The following is a 20,145-nucleotide window of genomic DNA, read 5'->3' as shown; positions in this document are numbered from 1 at the left end:
TGATGGCACTATATAAATACTGTGTAATATTATGCTGAATGTGACAAGCCTAATTTTAAAGTACTGATAGCCAGGAGAAAATCAACGTAGGTTTGAGATACCTCCTTTTATAGTTATCTTCAAATCAGACATTATGCACAATCACTTACTAAAGATTTGGTATTGATGACTTTGACTCTCTTCGAGTGAATGTTTAGATGGTCTCTATGAGAGGGGACTTATCCTTCAATGTATGTAGTACTGTGATTAATATATGTGATTACCTTTGAAAGTGTATTAGGCAGTGAGCTGTCTTGTGATCTCTGGAATAGCAGTCCGCAAGAAAATTTTGGTGGCCCTGGCTCTCGGTGGTGCACCCCCAATCAAGGTCCGGAGAAGGACCCCGGCGCACCGGCCAGAGCCACGAACCATGTCTCCTGTATGGATCAGGACAGTGGGTGGGTTGTGTCTCTGACCTGTAATGAAAGAGTGGGCAGGTTCAGGCATCGTGAAGTCACTATGGGTGAAGTTTCTTCCCCTTTAGGTGATACATGGCTCCCTGCGTAGGCGTGGTCTGGAGTCCGTAGATTTAGTGGTCCGTGAGCTCCAAAAAGTTGGCAACCACTGCTCTTGAAGACCATATGTGATGGGCTTGAGTTAACTTTGTATCTTATATAGGGAAAATGCCCATGATAAACTGCATGTAATGTATACTGCTGAAAGTAATCTGTCAGTGTGGATCTGTAGTTGGTAATTTATATCACATACAAGCAGTTGTTGGTCTTTGTGAGACCTTTCAGGTGAACCTATCACGTAGGATGTACTCACTTTCTTCAGGTTACTTGTACGGGCCCTCTCTAGTAATCATATATTGACCTCTAGGAGATGTCTTATTGCTAAAAAATGGTCTCCCCACTATTTTGCCCAATTTATACACACGGGTCAAAGACATCCAGCTAACTTTTAACAGCTATAGTTACAGGTAAGTGGATTGAAAAGCACCAGAAAACCTGGGCTTCTTGTGACTCCTATGCATTATTCTACTTTAGTGGACTTTCCATTCCTCTGTCCAGATCTTGAAGTGAAGATGGGGATGTTTATAGCTCATACTAGGTCATTTTTGATTCTCAGGATTTCTCATCTTCCTTTGGTGTCACCTGTCATCCCTCTGTCGGTCTTTTTACACAGGCCTGCAAAAATCAACGACTTACGGTAGCTTAGCAAATCCATTCCAGGTTAGCTGGATCACCCAGATTCACTGACCAAAGTGTATCCTCTCCAGCCTTGGAGTTTTTTAATAAATCAGGGCCAATAATAATTAATTCAATCTTTATTTACATAACCTTTTCCTTTTAAATTTTATGAAGAATCTCCAATGTAAATTATTTTCAAGATAAACATCAGAAATACAACCAGTAAAAATTGAAAAATAGAATAAACCAAGCATTCAATGGCCTTTTCATCATTCTTCAAAACTTCACAATTCTTTGCATTTTATGTTTTTCCTTCACATGCCTGGGTTATCTGTCCTCCTTAAGGGGCTCTTTGATCTTCTTTCTATTCTCATCCTCAGATCCTTCACTTTCTGTTTGATGGTTGTACCACTATCTGTGATTGTTTAAGGAGACATAAAGTGAATTTAGAATGTGGTTTTGATACATTTGTTAAATCATTGCAAAGTAGTGCTTATAGTGCTATAACACAGCAGTTCTGGCACATAATTTACTGTTTTAAACTACTCTTGAAATAATGTTAGGGTAGATTTTAGGGTGGGTCATTTGCCACATGTCCCCCATTGCAGTGCCTGACTTGCCAATTTCCTTGCAATAGTTTGGCTATTACCCCCAAAAAATCAAATTCAAATGAAATTCACCTCCAAGATTAGGTTCACAAAATTTTAAACACAATTTATCAAGCCTCTGGTAAATAAAATCTAGATAGATTTACCCATCACTAATGACCAGCTTTCAGAGCTTTCGTTCATGAGCAATTCTTTACATCAGAACTCTTTTTTGTCCCCTATACAAGTCAATGAAAAAGTAAGATCAGATTGGACAGAGGTTCAGAGCATGTATGAAGGAACTGTCTGCAACTGGTCTCAAAAACAAACAGTGCACACAAAAGTTATCTGCTCATGTGTCATGCGGGTTGTTTGACCATCTTCCAATATATCTATGTGAAATTAAAGTAATGGACTGCACCATGCCTCCATATCTGATATTTTCTAGAAATCTTTCCAGCTCCCAAGTCAACAACAAAGGCCAATAATCAACATGGCCCTAAGTTTTTTTACAGGGCTTTTATCTTTATAAAAAAAACAAGATGAACTAGTTTTTCAAGAAGATAACTTCTTTTAGTGAGAATTCCTTGGATTTTGATGTCAGGATTATAGTAAACCTGTCATCAAAGAAACATGGGAACTGCTTTTGCTGATCTAAAAATGGTAATGACCTGGTTGTTAAGCTGACCCACTGACCAGAAATAAGTATGTAAAATAGAAAGTGTAAAATACATCACAAATATTTTTATTTAGTCATTCAAATACTTAAGCAGGGTGGTTGCCAACCAGGCAACTAACATTTTCAGGAGAGCTTTTATACTAAGAATAGGTATGCTGATTCTTAAAGTGCAGTGAGTTTTATCACATCAGTTTTTTTTCTCTACAGGTTATAATATTGCGATTACTGTAGCGTGGATTTGTAAAGGCTATTCTTTTACATGCAAGACAGTGCGGTCAGAGGTTGTGCGCTGCTCTACGTAGAGCGTAGTGAATAAGCAAAATGTATTTTCTACTTAAACATGTATTTCCTTTCTTTCAGATCATGTCTGGCTCTGCTGTTTCTCGTCATAACTGCCTAAACAACCCTGATTCATTTTGTTATATCTGTGGCAGTTTCACAATTCCTAGTCAAAGGGCAAACATCAGCACATTTGTAGAGCAAGCCTATTTGGCATATTTCAAAGTTAAACTTGGTGATCAAGATAAATCTTGGGCCCCTCATAAGGTGTGCAAACAGTGTGTCGAGGGTTTACCGATGTGGACAAAGGGAACACGTGATAAGATACCATTTGGTATACCTATGGTTTGGCGAGAGCCAGGAGATCATTTTAGTGACTGTTACTTTTGTATGGTGAAAACTTCAGGTTATAACAAGAAAAATAAATGTAACAGAGTATCCTAGTCTACCATCGGCTATACGCCCAGTGGCTCATTCAGATAAAATCCCAGTGCCAGTTTTCAATATACTACCTTCTCTTAAATAACATGAATATGGTGATGAACTAGGTGACAACAATGATGAAGAGTTTGAAATTGAAGAGGACTCTGTTCGTAAGGGATTTGATCAGCATGAGTTGAGTGATTTGGCACGTGATTTGGGACTATCGAAGAAGGCTTCAGAACTCCTAGCATCAAGACGGCATGAGAAAAACTTACTTGACAAAGGAACAAAGGTATCGTACATTCGAACCAGAGGAAATTGCATTTCTGCAGTACTTTAGAACTGACAGTGGCTTTGTGTATTGCCATAACATACCTGGTTTAATGGAGGAATTGGGAATTCCAATCTATATCTCAACTGAATGGTGACTATTCATCGATAGTTAAAAACAGAGCTTAAAGTGTGTCCTCCTTCACAATGGCAATATATTTGGGTCAGTCCCAATTAGCCATTCATCATCTGTGTTGACCTTAAAATGTTATGCTTCCTTCTTGGTCAGCAACGTGGATACACCAAGTATCCCTGTTATCTGTGTATGTGGGACAGCACAGCTCGTGAGAGGCATTGGGTGGAAAGGAATTGACCTCCAAGATCTGCCCTAAAACCGGGTGATCCAAACATTCTACATGAGCCATTTGTTAATAGAAAGAATATTACCGTATTTTTCGGCGTATAAGACGCACTTTTTCTTCCCCAAAACTAGGGGGAAAAAGTGGGTGCGTCTTATACAGCGAACACAGTTTTTAAAAATAATTAAAATATCATACTCACCCGATACCGCGATGCTGCGTGCTTCTTCTCTCCTCTCCTCCTGGCTGCAGGGTATCAGGGTAGATGGGATGTACATATGATGGCTGACTATTGTTGGAGCATCCGGCGGGATTGTCCTAACACTGAACACTCCAGGAAAAGCTATAAGCCTAAATTTTTACCTTAACTGCTTACCCGATTAATTTTCAAATGTTTTACTGTAAAAAAAATGTCATAGAGTAACAATAAATCCTTTGTATGAACAAAATACATGTAAATAATCAGTCTACTCAAGTTATTATTTCATTACATTGTATGTATAATTTATATGTTTTTGACAAAAATGGAGGGTACCCTGTATCTGGATGTGATAGCAGAATACTGGGGTAATTTCTGGATTCACCACCCAAAACTTAGTAAAAAAACAATTATAAGATCTAACTCAACAAAATATGCGTAATATATGTAATATATTTTAGGCTAGCTCTACACGGACTATTTTAAAAACGCATGTAAACGTTTCTTCTGCATTTATATGCGTTTTTATGCACTTTTATTTAAAACGCTGGAAAGCAGGGGTTTCAACCCTTTTTTTTTAAAGTGTGAAGCCCTTCCCATTCTGTCTTTATCACAGTGGCGATGGAAGAATGGGACCGCAGAGCCTTCGGGAATACTCACATCACGCATGCCAGGAGGCTTCTAGCAGAAGAAGCTTTTTCCTCAATTGGGGAGAAAAATACAGCAGGCTACGTCACCCAATCTTGTGCCGGAAGAACAAAAAAGATGTTGGTACAGCTTTGGGGCGAAGGTGGATAACAGGACAGCGCGGGATCCATTCCAGGAAACCTCTGGAGGAATCTGCAGAAGTAAAGGTGAGTTGTTTTTTTTTTTTTTTTTAGTTTTGGTCAACCTAAAGGGGCTACAGCAGCCTTTCTTGACATTTTAAACACATTGTTCAATAAGACCATAGAATGTACTGAAGTTTGGTAAGTACTAGTTAAAGCAAAAATAAATTCTCAAATCAGGACAACACTACACCCCTGTCTTTCCTTACTTCATTGTGCTAGGTCCTGATTATGATGAATGTCAGACAATACATTTTTAAAGCATGCTGTACAAATAATAGCAGCCCTGATATTTGAAGCCAGTTCTTTCAGGAGTATTTACCAACAAATAGTTCTGCTACCTTGAAACAAATTTTGTTTTGGTGTACACTCTGTAGTATTGTTTTCCAGCCTGTACTGGATTTTCCATACGTTTCTTAGGCTTAGTCTACACGGACTGTTTCCCCAGCGTTTAACCTGAGGCTTTTAAAGCCCTTGTTTGAAGTCCCCATGCATTCCAATGGGCTAATCTACACCAGGACGTTTCCTTCAGGCACGTTTTTGAGCTTTATTTTAAACGTTGCTTGCAACGTTTAAAAAATTAAAACGCTGGTAAATCGCGGGAAAACGCGGGAAATCGCGGGAAAACACGTCCATTGATTTTAATGGGAGCGTTTTCCTGCGTTTATGCATGCTAGAAATTGTCAATAAAAAAGCTTCCATTGATTTCAATGGAGGCTTTTACAAACGTTTTAACAATGGCCTGTGTCCTGTGTCACTATTCCATGTGTCATGCATGATTAATTACATGTACTATGCTGTTAAAAATTAACACCTATGCCTGGCACGTGTGAAATTGTCTGCCATTGTGTTTGCTTTTGGTGCTTTTCACACCTGCCAATGATGTCATTCATTATCACTTGTGTGTAGTCATTGTCTTAATTGTGCTTCACTTTGCACTCTTTTCAGTCTATTCTGTGTATACTGTTACATTTGTCACTGTACTGTTGCATGATCACATTATCACATGTATGCAGTGATGTATGTACTTCCTGTACTTGCAGAAATCACTGCCCAGGGTCACAGTTTGCATTTCTACCAAGTGCTAAAACGCTTGTAGAATCGCGGTAAAACGCGGCATAGACGTTTTTCAGCTTTTTCCAGCATTAAAAAAAAGTTTTAAAACGATAGAATAAGTGCATAAAAACGCTTATAAACGCAGTAGGAACGTTTACATGCCTTATTACAAAACGTCCATGTAGACCCAGCCTTAGATATTTAAACTTCCATCTCCATCTTCTATTTTATTCTGAGTGGCCTCAAAATAGTACCCTTCAGAATATCAAGTAAGTAGAAGTTTTTTCTGCAATGAAGTCACTGAACTATACCGTAAAACGTCAAGCAAATGAAAGAGGAAGGTGTTGAACATATTCACTATATGATTGCATTTATTTCCAACCTATGGAATAGGATGAAACCTGGTTACTGTTGTCAAAGCCACCTGTTTATTTAGCATAGTTTTTCAGAGAAGAGCCTCTATTATTGTTGGAAAGTGCAAACAAGTAAATCAGGAAAGTAATACAAATAAACATACACAGAACCAGCGGCACAGCTTGCTGCTATGTGCAGTACAATATGTATGCAGCATGACTGCAGTACAGAAACATGGAACCAACATCTGCATGAAACATATCAGACCTAATTCACAAAACTTAAATATTTTTACATTTCAGCCATGTGACTATAATTTGTAAATCTGACTTGTCTGGAAAAAAAAATCCTTTTTTAAAAAACAAGAGGAATATTTTGAATCTAAGATTAAATATTTGGTGAGTCACATTCATTACTTTATAAATGTACCCCTTTCGCTGGTGTGTTGGCTTTGTGAATTAAACCTGTAATATTGGCGATCTGTTTGTGTATTTATGACACTTGCATAATTATACAAATTATTTGTATAGCCTTTAGAGTACAACTGTATTATCTCCATCGTATTATAAACATAACAACTTTCATCATTTCAAGAATCTGAATAAATTCATAAAAATTGAAATGAAAAGTATCACAAAACTGGAGTTGCTGCTATAATCAAATCAGGTTTATTTTTGTTATGTGAAAATGAAAGAAGAATTTTGACTGGTGGCAACAATTCCATTTGTACTTTATTTTCTCCAGTTTTAGTGAATCTAAGTGAAAAGAAAAATTATAAAAAAACCTGCGATATGCATCAAGCTTCTAAACCCAGCGCAAAAATGATGAACAAAAGCTTTTTTTTTGCATATTTGCAAAAATTTTTTCTAAAGTGAACCTGCATCCAGAATATGCACACTAAAATATTTACAAACTGTAAACCTGCAGTAACATCACTTTAAAATAAGCCTTTATTTATTCTGGTATCTGTAGGCATGGAGAAGATATTTATTTTACATACTTACAACAATTATTAAAATTTTTTTTTTTCCGGTACGTTCTGGTTGACCAGAAATTTGCCAACCTGCCAGCCCTGTAATGTAAACAACCAGCAGGCGTATCTAAACTATTAGTAACTGATCTGAAATCTGATTTGTCTTTTTATGTGTTCTTTGAAGATTTTCGAGGATTACAACATCACATTAAAGCACCTAGATGTAAGTGATGGTTTATTTTAAAGCTCTTTTAATGGTTTTTTGGACATGTAAATAGTTCTACATAGTCTGGGCACAGGTGCACTCTAAAGTACTATGCCTGCATTGTTACATGATTTCAACGTTCAGGAAATTGTCTTAGGAACATGTGTGCATCAATATTCTGACCATAACAAAGGCTGTGGGCTAATACTGAGGCTGTTTGAAATTCAAAGACAAAAGTACACAATCTAACTATTCTGCATAGTTTGTCAGTGCAACATCTTGAATAATTTACCCACTTTGGTAAAAATGTTAAGCAATGTCTGTAATCATAGAAAATTACACTTATTGGACAACAAAACTTATTGACCTTACATAGAGCCATGCAGCCAAAAGTGTTCCCGACAAACAAGATAGTATATATTTACCTTCCCCTACTGCCTATACCACTGAACGACAATTCATTGCAGAGACTTTGGGTCTGACTTATTAAAGCTCTCCAAGACTGGAAAGGATACACTTTCATCAGTGAAGCTGGGTGAACCAGCAAACTTGGAATGGATTTGGTCCAGGATTCAAAACATTTTCTAGCAAATAGAAAATGACTTAAAATAAATCCATTACAGGTTTGCTGGATTACCCAGCTTCACTGATGAAAGTGTATCCTCTCCAGCCATGGAGAGCTTTAATAAATCAGGCCCATTAACCCATGAAGTCTCATTTTCCCAGTCGTCCCTTGGTACTGCTGGAACTTGCCTCTTCCTCCTGCAACTCATATTACTATTGGCTCTTTATTTTAACAGACTGCCTCCCTGCAGACAGGAAAGAACAGGCAAGCTTTGGCAGGTGCTGAAACCTTGTCTTTCAGAGTGGGCCAGGATTTAACTGTAAGGGAAGGGATTGAATTCTGACAGGGTCTCTTCATATCAGCCCTCTAAATATAAAGTAACATTCCTTTGTGCAGTTATGTTTTCCTTATTACATACAGTACAGTTTAAATATTACTACCTAAAATCCCACCTACATAAACGCTTGCACAAAAGGAAATAACCTAAGAGCAGTTAGTCCATTGAGCAGATGTAGTTAGGGTACCAGGACAATAAGCCAGAGCTTCAATCTCTATATACTAATCTCACCCTCTGGCTAATTATTTTTGCAGAACCAAAAAGCTAGCTAAACTAGGGTATAAATATTTGGTTATGTAATAAAGTTTAAATTTATTTCAACTTAGTGTTTTCATGTTTGGCTGGAGCTGTTTTTTTTACATTTGATGGAATCATTTCTAACTAAAATGATAAAATAATAATTTGGATAAGACAATACCTACCACTTTGTAAACATTTATAGCATTTGAAAACAGAACAATCCCATCCAAGCATTCTTGTAGAAGAAATGCAGGATATCAAGAATAAATAAAATGACTTAACACTACTTCTTGAAGACCGCCTACACTGCATAAGAAATACTATAACATATACCAGACTAATAAAAATTGTAATAGGTTAGATAACATAAATTGTTCTTTCAATCACAATCCTCAAAATAACTCAAAACAGCAATACAAAAATGTATCTGATGTCACCTCTTAGAGTCAATGTAAAATGTCAAAATAGAGGAGGTAATATGTAAAATAAGTCTCTTCAAGAAGATATGCAGTAAGAGGTGAACAATGCACAATGTTTAGTTGTGGAAAGGTGGATTCAAATGGAGGACACTGAATGGGAGCTTTATGGCATAACAATGGTTTGCTGGTTCCTATGGACTCTTACAGATACATCTCAGTTTTGTTAGAGGTGTTACTTACCACATGATTGCCTTCTGACCGCAGTCACTTATTTTTAAATCTAGAATGACTTTATCATCACAATGTCTACAATGTCTTTCCCACCACAGAGGGAAATCCATTTGGTTGTTTACACAATCAAGATATGCAAAATATGTGGAACAAGATTACCAGAGTCAACCGGCAACGATGGCTATTGACTTTTTGCCCCACCAGGCTTTTTTCATATAAAAATTATGAAGAGAGGGATTATATACAAGAAGAAGTTGGCCACAGTATGCATAAAGCAAAAATTGAGCCACAAAGTGCTTTTATAGGTAATTGTCTCAATGGTAAACAGGGAAAAGATGAAGTGCTTGGTGCCTAATGGTGGTAAAGAAAATGCTTTCCATTCTCTAAGGGATCTGAAAGACATTAAGCTTGCTGGTGTTTTTCAGAGTCTGGCGTCTGTTGCAAAACCACACCCTCACAACCTCGCGGTCATAGTTGAGTTCCTTAGCGATATCTGTTATTTCTTGTCCAGTGGGCAGGGCAGTTTTCTCAAAGTAAGTATTTAGCGCTTCCACAGCCTGTGGGGTAAAAGAAGTACGTCTCTTGCGCTTTTTTGATGGCTCCCCACCTACAAACTCCATCAGATTTTGTTGTCCCTCTTGGTTTCTAATTTCTGCCTCATTCAGCCATTTCTCCAAAACTGGTTTCAACTTCTGGGCACTTTTTGGTGTTATGTCTAATTTCTCAAACCTGCAACAAAAGGTAGAAACACAAATGTAATTAATAAATATGCACAAACTGATTCAAAACTCAGCAATTTTGACTTATGAATTTTACATTTCTAACAGCTGGCCAACGAAGACCCAGGGTTTCATCCAGGATGATAGGTATATTTGCCCCAGAAACAGGTTATATGCAGAGTATTTTTCTGTATAATTGGACAGTTTTCCTTTTGACCTGAAGGGGGTACTGAAGTACCAGGCTGAATAACATGAGCTTCTTGGCCAGATGGGGGAGCTAAAGAGGCCTGGGGATGATCAGGTGTAATTGTCTCAGCTGAAACCCGTGCTGGAAATTAGGCTGGGGATATAAACTCCCAGCCTGCCTGTTCCTGTGTCTCTGTTCTTGGCTGGTAAGCTGGGAGGAGGACCAAGGCGAACTGTGAGCACAGACACACAGACACACAGACACACAGACACGCAGACACGCAGACACACAGACACACAGACACACAGACTTGGAAAAGCTGTATGGTTAGGGCCTTAGAGTCCTGTGCAGCACTAGGTTGGGCAGCATTGTTAGTAAAGGGATCTAACACTTAGTTGGAGGCCAAGGGGCCAGGCTTTATTTTTCTGTTTATTTTGCCTGTTTTTTTGTGAGAATAGTATTAGTGAATAAAACCCCTGATGCACTTTTAACCTGCTTGCCCTGTTTCCTGTTTGAAACACGCCCTCTGTTGCTATGGGTGATCTCACACATTGTACAACTGCATTTCACTTCTGTAAGGCAAATCATAATGTACTTATAGTCATGTAAATGAAAAAAATCAGCAATTAAATGCAGGCATACAGTATGTAGGTTTCTGCAGGTGCCATGAAATTTCTTTCAGTGCCTGCAACCTACTATAATTACTACTAAATATCTAATATAATTTTTTTTTTTTTTTTTTTTTTTTACTGACAACTTTAAATGTATCCAAAACTCTTATTGCAAATGATTACACTGGTCAACAAACATTTTTTTTGCCAAACAGAATAAAGTCATTTCAGGGTATGTTTGATGCACAGATTTAAAATATGGTATTGCCTTTGCTAGATTTTTGAAATAATGATCTCAAAATTAACCTCATGTAAAACTAATGAAACTTACACTACATATGCCTATGTATACAAAATTAAATTTTTTGAAATACTTAATGTCAATATATTCAGTATTTTTACAGAAATAATCACAAATAAGTCACTGAAAAACTCTGAATGATTTTCTTTTAGGCTGATGATCAGGACAATCACATTGAAGGCTCCAGCAGTAATCTGCCATCATGTGTCTATCCCATCTGCCCTGATACCCTTCTTCCATCATCTTTATATCTTGATGGAACCTCTCCCCTTGTTCCTCACTGAAATTGCCAAGGTTTCCTGGAAATTTTTGCAAATGGCTATGGAGATAGTGTACCTTTATGCTCATAGTAGCACCCAAATTTTTAAAGTTTAAGAGCACCAGTTCATAATTTTGTGCTTTATGGCTACCCAAGAAGTTCTTGACAACCATGACATAGCTGTGCCAGGCAGAAGCTTCAGTATCAGTCATGTAACTTGTGAAAGTTGAATCATTTATCAGTTTCTGAACTCCATCAAAGATTCCTGCTTTAAATTTTTCAGTACTCAATCCAGGGAAGAATTTACAAATGTATTTAAAGCAATTACCGTCCTTGTTCGGAGCTTTAACAAATTGCTTCATTAATCCCAACTTTATGTGTAGTGGAGAGAGAATGATTTTTTTATTTGTAAACCTATGGCTCGTTAATGATGTTCGCTGCACCTTTTTTCATGTTTTCCCTTGGAGGCCATGTCACCTTTTTCCAGTGATCCTGCTTTGCTCTACTATCCCATAAGCAGATGAAACATGGGTACTTTGTGTATCCACTTTGCTGTCCAAGTAGGAAGTTCACCATTTTTAAATCAACAAATATGGAGCATTGGAGCAAAGCTTTTGTAAGGCCATTTTGATATCTTCATATTCTTCTTTAAGTTTGGTTGAGTGACCAATTATAAATTATGCATAGCAGTTGCCATTATGCAGTATGTTCAGAGGCTTGTTTTGGCAGACGTAGGTCACATATTAAATCATTAAGCTCTAGTTCTGAGGAGAACTGTTGGTTTGATGAAACACTTTCTTCATATTCACGTTCACTGCTAACTCGTGGATTACACTCCAAACCCTGTATATCCTCCATGTCAGATACAGGAATATCAGGAAGTGTACTGAACACTGGTATGGGAACATCAGCACCATGCGGCACAGGTCGTCTTGCTGATTCCAAATTGGTACTCCCACTTGTTTTTCTTGTAACGATTGAAACATTTTGCATTCACAGCACAAAAATAACAATCATTATGATTTTTTGGCTCTTGCCATACCATAGGTACACCAAATTTCAAACTTTTCAGTTTTCCATTTTTCCACTGATGCAGGCACTCTACACAAGTTTTTCAATACTTATCTTGGTCCCCCAGTTTAATACCAAAATATGCAAGGTATGCTTGCTTTCTCTGTTTTTGCCGAGAATATTCACCACAAATGTAGCAAAATACATTAGGGTCATTTAAACAACCTCTTGAAGAACTCCTTTCTCTGTAAAGAAAGAAAATGTATAAAAAAACATGAAAATTATGCTACATTTAATATATGAAATGCAAAACATTGGTGTAAATAAAGATTGATAATAATATGCTGTGTTACATTTGTTGTTGTTGGTAAATTCATCTATTCTGATTCCTGCATCACTAGAGCCAATTCAATTAAACCGATGTCATTTCTGGATTCAGCAGACCTAAAATACACTAAATATATTGAAAAATCCTTGGCAAGTGAAGATTTGTTTTGGTTGAGCTGTTATCTTTTATTGGTATAAACAATATATTTCTTTACCCACAACAAGGTAAATGTCTTGATTATTTGTTTAATTCAAATTTGAAGTGTAACAGAAAAATTAGTTAAGGCTACATGGTAAAGTAGGTGCTTCAAACTTATAAGAACTGATGTCTACTCTGCTATTCTTACCTTCATTTTGTTGCATTGATTATCATACTTGGGAATATAAGGAAGTCAGTGGAAGCAACAGTGGTATGCTCAGCTGAACAATAGAGGTAATAGTTGCACGGTGTTATATTAAAGGCTATGGTTGTGGCAGCACAGCAGACTGAGGAGTTTACTAGCAGTGCACAGCTTTTAAGGCACACATATATAATATGCAAAAAGGTGGTAAAATGGTTAATCATTCTCCATTAGAAGATGTTGCTGCAGGGTCTTTGGATAACAACATAAGAAAGCGATTGCCGATTAGTTTTATATACAGCATTCCATGGTAAAATCTGAACTGTTTTTCACATGCAATTGAGCAATATGATTGTATATAATTGGCAGTAGTATTATTATTAATAAACAGGATTTTTATAGCGACAACATATTACGCAGGGGTTGCAAATGACAGACGAATACAGACCGTGACACAGGAAGAGAGGACCCTGCCCCGAAGAGCTTACAATCTAGGAGGTGGGGGAAGTAACACACTGCAGTTTTATATTGAAATGTATACTTACCCTATAAATATTATTTAACTAATGAAGAATGATACATTAATACCACAAAATTCATTGAAATTGTCATGTGCTATGTGTTCACTGCATGGAGGCTGATAAAGTTTGTTATACCACTCATACAAATAAGATATGAACTTAACGGGCTTGATTTATTAAAGCTCTCCAAGGCTGGGAAGGATACACTTTCATCAGTGAAGCTGGGTGATCAGCCAAACCTGGAATAGATTTCTTCAAAAGTAATTTGCAAGCAAATGTTTTGAATCCTGGACCAGATACATTCCAAGTTTGCTGGATCACCCAGCTTCACTGATGAAGGTGTACCTTCTCCAGCCTTGGAGAGCTTTAATAAAGCAGGTCCAATGCAGGGACACTGTGGATGTTCACATTATTGTTTTTAGAATGTATGAAATAAAAAGTTTTTAAGTTTCTTATTACTCTAAACCTTTGCAAGTGTTTTTGTGACTTTTTCACCTAAACTAAATTCTCCTATATAATATCTTACCTATGACTTTACATCTTGTATATTCAGTAAAAACCTCTCCGTTTGAGTGAATATTCTTCTGTTCATGCTGCATGTTTAGCAGTTATCCCACAATACTATCTTAACATTACCTAAAGTCTATAATTCATCCATTTCCACCTCTGAAACCTCTCTATTTATTTAGAATGATAAGAGCCCTCAGTAAACAAAAGGGAGACTCAGTGCTGGTGTAGTGCTTTTCTAGCGGAAGTTGTTGCTGTTCACTAGAAGTAAAGTAGGACATACATATCAGTACACTGTAACAACTACCGTATTTATTCGAGTATAACGCGCACTCGTGTATAACGCGCACCCCTAATTTTCGATTAAACATCGGTATAAAATTTTGTTTACACCAAGCATTTTAATTGACAAAAAATATTATTGAACACGTGCGGCCATGATAAAAATCATTTATTAACAACTTAAACTGATATAAACACAATACCGAAATAAAATTAGCGGCAATGCTTACCGTAACGTGTGGGCAAGGAAATGAAGCGGCAAACCCAATTCGGGGGTGGCAGGGCTGGGGTGGCAGTGGCGGCCGGTCCATTGAGGGCGTACGCGAATTGTGAGTTTGCACTGCGCCTTTTCCGGGCTGCAGCCGCTCACTGTACGCGAGGGCGAAGGAAAAAAAAACGTCACCGCGTCGCGTACAGTGAGCGGCTGCAGCCCGGAAAAGGCGCAGTGCAAACTCACAATTCGCGTACGCCCTCAATGGACCGGCCGCCACTGCCACCCCAGCCCTCGTTTATAACGCGCACCCAAACTTTGATTTCTTTTTTTGCATAAAATTTTGCGCGTTATACTCGAATAAATACGGTAGTTCAAACATACCATGTTTCTCCTGACTAAAAGGCAGATTTATGTGAATTAAAGCAAGAAAAATAAAGCAAAAGTGGAACAGCTGCTTACACAATCACTCTTTAATCTTCCTAAAGAATAAAGGCAAAAGTTTGCAGTTTAGTCCAAATTACTTTGGTTCCAATAAATCACGGGTTTCAAGCTTATCTATAAGATAAAAATCGCCTATCTGTATACCAACTTTTTTCCAAAATACACTTGTACAAAATGTACAGTTTAGTTTGAAGACAGCTCAGGTAAACAAACATAATGAATAATATAATATTTATTCAGTTGATGCAACTTCTTCACCCTGTGCAAGGACAGACAACCTACTATCTTACCTACAGATGGCAGACTGGCTATATGCAGGTCCTTCTGTGGCAGTCAATGCTTGGCCCACTTGTGTCTGAGTCAGACCAAGAGATAAACGGCGAATTTTAAAGTCCTTGGCAAATTCACGTATCTCTTCTAGATTTATACCATCTTCGTCATAACCTCCAGAGTGTGGCTCTAAATATAAAAAAAAAAAATCATTCAATCACTGCTGCCCTATTGTTAGGTAAAGTACATTTCAACGTATATTTGTCTGCTTGCTGCCTTATCTATCCATCAACAAGGTTCTAATCTAAATCTTTATATCTTGTCTCTGTTTTCCATGTATTTATTCTCTAGTTCATTACATTAACTTTGTGTAAATAATTTAAAAAATGTGTGTTTATATGTAAAGGAAATATACTTCTTGTATATAGGTCTTGATTTATTAATGCAAACCTGGAATGCATTTGTTAAAATAATTTTCTATTATTTGGCAAATGTTTTCAGTTGTAGACTAGATCCAATCCATGTTTTCTGGATCACCCTTGTTCACTTGTGATAGTCTATCTTCTCCAGTCTTTGATAAATCAGACATATATGCAATGTGTACGTTCTACTTAATAGAGCTGAAGGCATTGTGCTATACTGTTGAAAAGCAACAAACTGATTCCACCAAATCATTATTTAACAAAAATTAGGCCAAAATGGAAAAGCCATGAGTGAAAACCTAATTGCACCCCATGATTCAATAGTTGTAAATCACCTTTAGCAACAATAAGTAATCATTTTCTGTTTGACTTAATAAATCTCTCACATTACTTTGGAGGAATTTTGGCATTATGGATTTTTAGGCATTCGTTTATGTACAGCTCTGTGATTATTGTGTCAAAGAAGCATTTTGATCAGATATAAGTCTGGACATTGGCTTGGCCATTGCAACACCTTGCTTCTTTTCCTTTTTTAGACAATCTGTTGTAGAACGGCTTGTGTGCTCCAGGTCAAGCTTTAGTTGTCATAAAGCAGGCCTCACATTTGACTCTACAATACTGTCACATACACAGGCGTTCATGGTCAACTCAAAGACTGCAAGGTGCCTAGGTCATGTGGCTGCAAAATAAGCCTGAATCAAGACCTCGCCACCAACGTGCAATGTGAGATGTAGCTAGTGGGTTTGCAATTTTTCTAAACTTTGCAGTCTGACCTTGAGTGAATTACATAGGACTTCAACTCCTGGATAGATTGTCAACTGCCTTGAATGTTTTCCACATGTGAATATCTTTTTCTTACTATAGAATGATAGACTTTAAATTGTTTGGAAATGGCCTTATAACCGGTTCTCCGGTTTTTGGGTAGCAACAATTGCATCTATAAATTAACTACTGATATCTAATACACACATTGCTTGCTACAGACAAGTAAATTGCCCAAACTTCTGATTTTAAAGGGGTGGTTGCACTTGCTGTTGATTTTGATTAGCAGCAGCTGTCAGCTACTTACCCTCCTAATACTTAAGTATTACCTTCTTAAATCTTAAGTAAATAGCAAGGGTGTGCTTAATTTTTCACACACTACTTTTGCATTTTGACTTAGTCTTAGTTAAACAAAAAATGTCCCGCTGCAATGTGCAGTGTTTTCCCAAGTCCTTTTAGCTTGGCCCACCATCAGGCACTTTTAAGTAGCCAACCAGCTATCATCAGACAACCACTTAGGCTGGGCTTTGTGTAGAGAGAGCTGTCAGTGACAACAGGAAGCCTGCTAGCTTGTTGGTAGGATTTCATGTCCGTTCATTATTAATCACAGCTCTTTGGCTAATCTGCAAACCAAAATAACTTGTATATAGTTTTTAAGAAAATGTAAGGCTTCTATTTGGTACTTTTATTTATAGGCTTCCAAATGCACTAATATGTATTCTTTAATATTTACACAATTCACAGTGGCAAAAAGGTGTAAAATCAAGGATAAATGGGATCACCTATCTTTCTAAAAACATAGATAAGTTGAGGATGGCTTACTTACTCGACACTAGCTGGCCCACTGTTGGTGGCTCGGAAGAGCTGACATGGACTTGGGGAATTGTTGATGTATTGGCTGGAGTTGGATTCGATACAACCACAGAAGGCTGTGTTATAGATGGAGCAGGCTGGATTTGTTGTGTTGGTTGGTGCTAAAAATAAAATGGTTGACAGGTCTTCAAACTATATTAAAACCTCCTTTTTTAAAACAAATATGTCTGCAACTTTTAGTTATCTTATCATTGACAATTGTAAAATATAATAATTAGTTATTGAAACAACTGTAATGCTATGCAACCAATAGGATTCCACGAGTCATGCTTCAGCTATCATTTTCCAGAATGAAAGACTTGAATTTTTGATTAAATATTGGCCAGTACAGATATTCTATTTCAGACATATAAAAAATAAGAATGTCCACGTGTCATTTTTGAACTCCCATAAAAAGATACCCTGTTTCCCCGATGATAAGACACTGTCTTATTTTTTTTGGAAGGCCAAAATATGCTCTAGGGCTTATTTTCAGGGGGATGCCTTATTTACCCATGAAGAAGACTACAGTACACAGGGCTTATTTTTCATTTTTCCCTAAAAAGGGGGGGCTGTCTTATTTGATGGCCCTGCCTTATCATCGGGGAAACACGGTAATATATTGTAAATAATTTTTTACCTAAAACTGTTATAGTGCAAACTATCTAAAATGTAAATAGAACAACTTGTCTAATTAAAAATTATAAGGTGGCTGCCTTAATATGCATATACATCTGAAGTACTGTATGAGTAAAATTGCTGATCACACCATATTCATCATTTGGGTGAATGTTAGTTTATATGTATACATTCTTCTTTGTGTTTTTTTGCAACATTTCCAAACAAGGTTTTCTAAATGACAATTTCCTAACTTTTGTATAATGTAGTGTTAATGTCTGTTTGACACATAAAACGAAACAATATGTCAGCATGATAAATATTTTATACACGATATTACCTGCTGATCAGTCTTAGCTGGACTATCCTGTGTAGCTTGCTTTCTTATAGCCGCTGGCTGAATTGCACTGCTAGCCAAAGTGGCAATAATTTGTCCTTGGGAATTGAGCAGAAGCTGAGGTGTCACTGCCTGGACCACATTTGGAGCTGAGACAGCAGCTGCAGCAGCCCCATTCAGCAACCATGGCAGAGTGCCAATTACCTGTACAGAAACAACATATTACAGTCTCTTATTGGAAAGCATCTGATAAAGTACTGCTTCTATTTATTGCAATAAAGAATAGAATTAAAAAAGTTGGAAAAAACAGGCAAATGTACTTACTATATGAACTAAGCTGCAAAACTAGCAGTATACAACACACTAAACTTGCTAATCTCTTAACTAAACCTTAAATACAATTATCCCCATGTAAGATAATCAGTCACTTAACATGAAAACATTACAATACAATATTCAGGATGGTTACGCAGAGTATACTTGGTGACCATCTCAATAATTAACCTAACTTATCCTCTAATTTCAGTACGCCAATAATCTTACTACTTTAGTGAAATACATTCCTTAGCATCAAAAAGCAAAAGGAGTAATAACTATGCATTGCTGGTATGTGATTTCTTATTTGTGTTTCATATCATTCCCCATTCCTGAAACGTAGGGCTTACCCTTTCAAGTACAATATAATGCATGCCTCTTTCCATCAGATATGTGTATATACAGTTTTTACTAAGTTATGTATGGTATTTATCCAGTATGGCAACGCAATTTTACATATTTTTGCAAGTGTATGCACAACATGATCCTCTGTTTTAATGTAAATCTTTGAAAAAGTGATGGCAAGTAGACTTGTTTTTGTGCTATTGGTAAGTGTGCTGGGGAAATATGTGTTTTACACTGATAAATAAGACCCATAGTGGGGAATACTTTACTAGTAACTATGACTTATTACTAACTATGATGTAGAGGGGATTAAGTCAATATTACAGTTGTCAAGTTTATCAGAAAAAAAGATTGTTGAAATACACAAAGCAGGATAAAAATGAAATGAACAAATATATAACAACACAATTTAAAATAATCTAACTCTGATTACCTGACCCTGTGCATTGGTTATTATCTGACTTGTGATGCCCTGTACTCCAGGAATTGCATTGGCAATAAAAGGGGCTGCAGCAAGTGAGCTCAGCAGCTGCGGTTGACCTCCAAGACTTGAAGCACTAATCTGAAAAAAATGAACAATCACAATCTTTTGAGTTTATGGTAACACAATCTGCAGCTGGTGTGTGTGTGAGTGTATTTGTGTAGTTCATATAAAATGACTACAACTTCTGATCACTGAGCCACTGCTTTTTCTTTACTAGTGATATTTATACCATGCACAGGAAAATATATGAGGAGAAGGGAACAATTTGTCCTAAAGCTATCATATGGTTTGCAATGTTGGATCTTTATGTACCAAGATAAATGCTTCCTAACACATGATTACTTGCAAAATATTGTGTTTTGTGTATCAATCCCAACCTGTTGTTCACTGATATTTGTTCTCCCGGCTGCACTGCTAAAAGTAAAGATAAAATAATGGGAACTGCCCCATGGTTGAAGGTAAAGTCAGTGTCATCCATATTATTCCTTCAGTACTTGGTGAGTCATTGACCTGGAAAACGTTCAGAATATGTGGTTTCAGGTCTATGGAACAGTCATACTTGTTTGTGTTTTACCATGTGTGTTTGTGTACATTGAGGCATAATTGCAATATGGGAGTCCATTTATTTTAAATAGTTTTTTAACACATGAAAAAATACCTGTTGGGAGTGCAATATAGCAAATGAAAGCTGTAAAAAAAATGGAAGGAACACCTGCCCTTACAATGACATGCCCAGCATTCCTTTACTCGCTGAGCCCTCCCTGTAGTGTCACTCCATAGGATACTGTAAGCTTCATACCAAGAATAAAAAGTATCTCAGGGTGATGATGACAGTTTATAACTA

At 37.0% G+C, this 20,145-nt stretch overlaps 1 protein-coding gene across 5 annotated transcripts in view; it reads right to left on the bottom strand.

Moving 5' to 3' along the window:
* Nucleotides 1-6,204: 6,204 nt before the first annotated feature.
* POU6F1 (POU class 6 homeobox 1) overlaps nt 6,205-20,145 on the bottom strand; it is a 46,899-nt gene continuing 32,958 nt past the window's right edge. For all 5 annotated transcript variants that reach the window (XM_072407042.1, XM_072407030.1, XM_072407046.1 and 2 more), the window contains 5 exons: nt 19,251-19,379; nt 18,161-18,361; nt 17,177-17,324; nt 15,187-15,355; nt 6,205-9,904 (listed from right to left, as the gene is read on the bottom strand). In XM_072407042.1, the coding sequence (XP_072263143.1) occupies nt 9,559-9,904; nt 15,187-15,355; nt 17,177-17,324; nt 18,161-18,361; nt 19,251-19,379 (993 nt within the window). In that variant the 3' untranslated portion in view covers nt 6,205-9,558. The remainder of the gene's footprint in view (nt 9,905-15,186; nt 15,356-17,176; nt 17,325-18,160; nt 18,362-19,250; nt 19,380-20,145) is intronic.

This window comes from Pyxicephalus adspersus, chromosome 1, assembly GCF_032062135.1.
Source record: "Pyxicephalus adspersus chromosome 1, UCB_Pads_2.0, whole genome shotgun sequence".
In the NCBI taxonomy this organism is placed as follows: Eukaryota; Metazoa; Chordata; class Amphibia; order Anura; family Pyxicephalidae; genus Pyxicephalus; species Pyxicephalus adspersus.
Note: the sequence above shows the minus strand (reverse complement) of the source record. Positions and strands in the feature narration are given on the sequence as shown.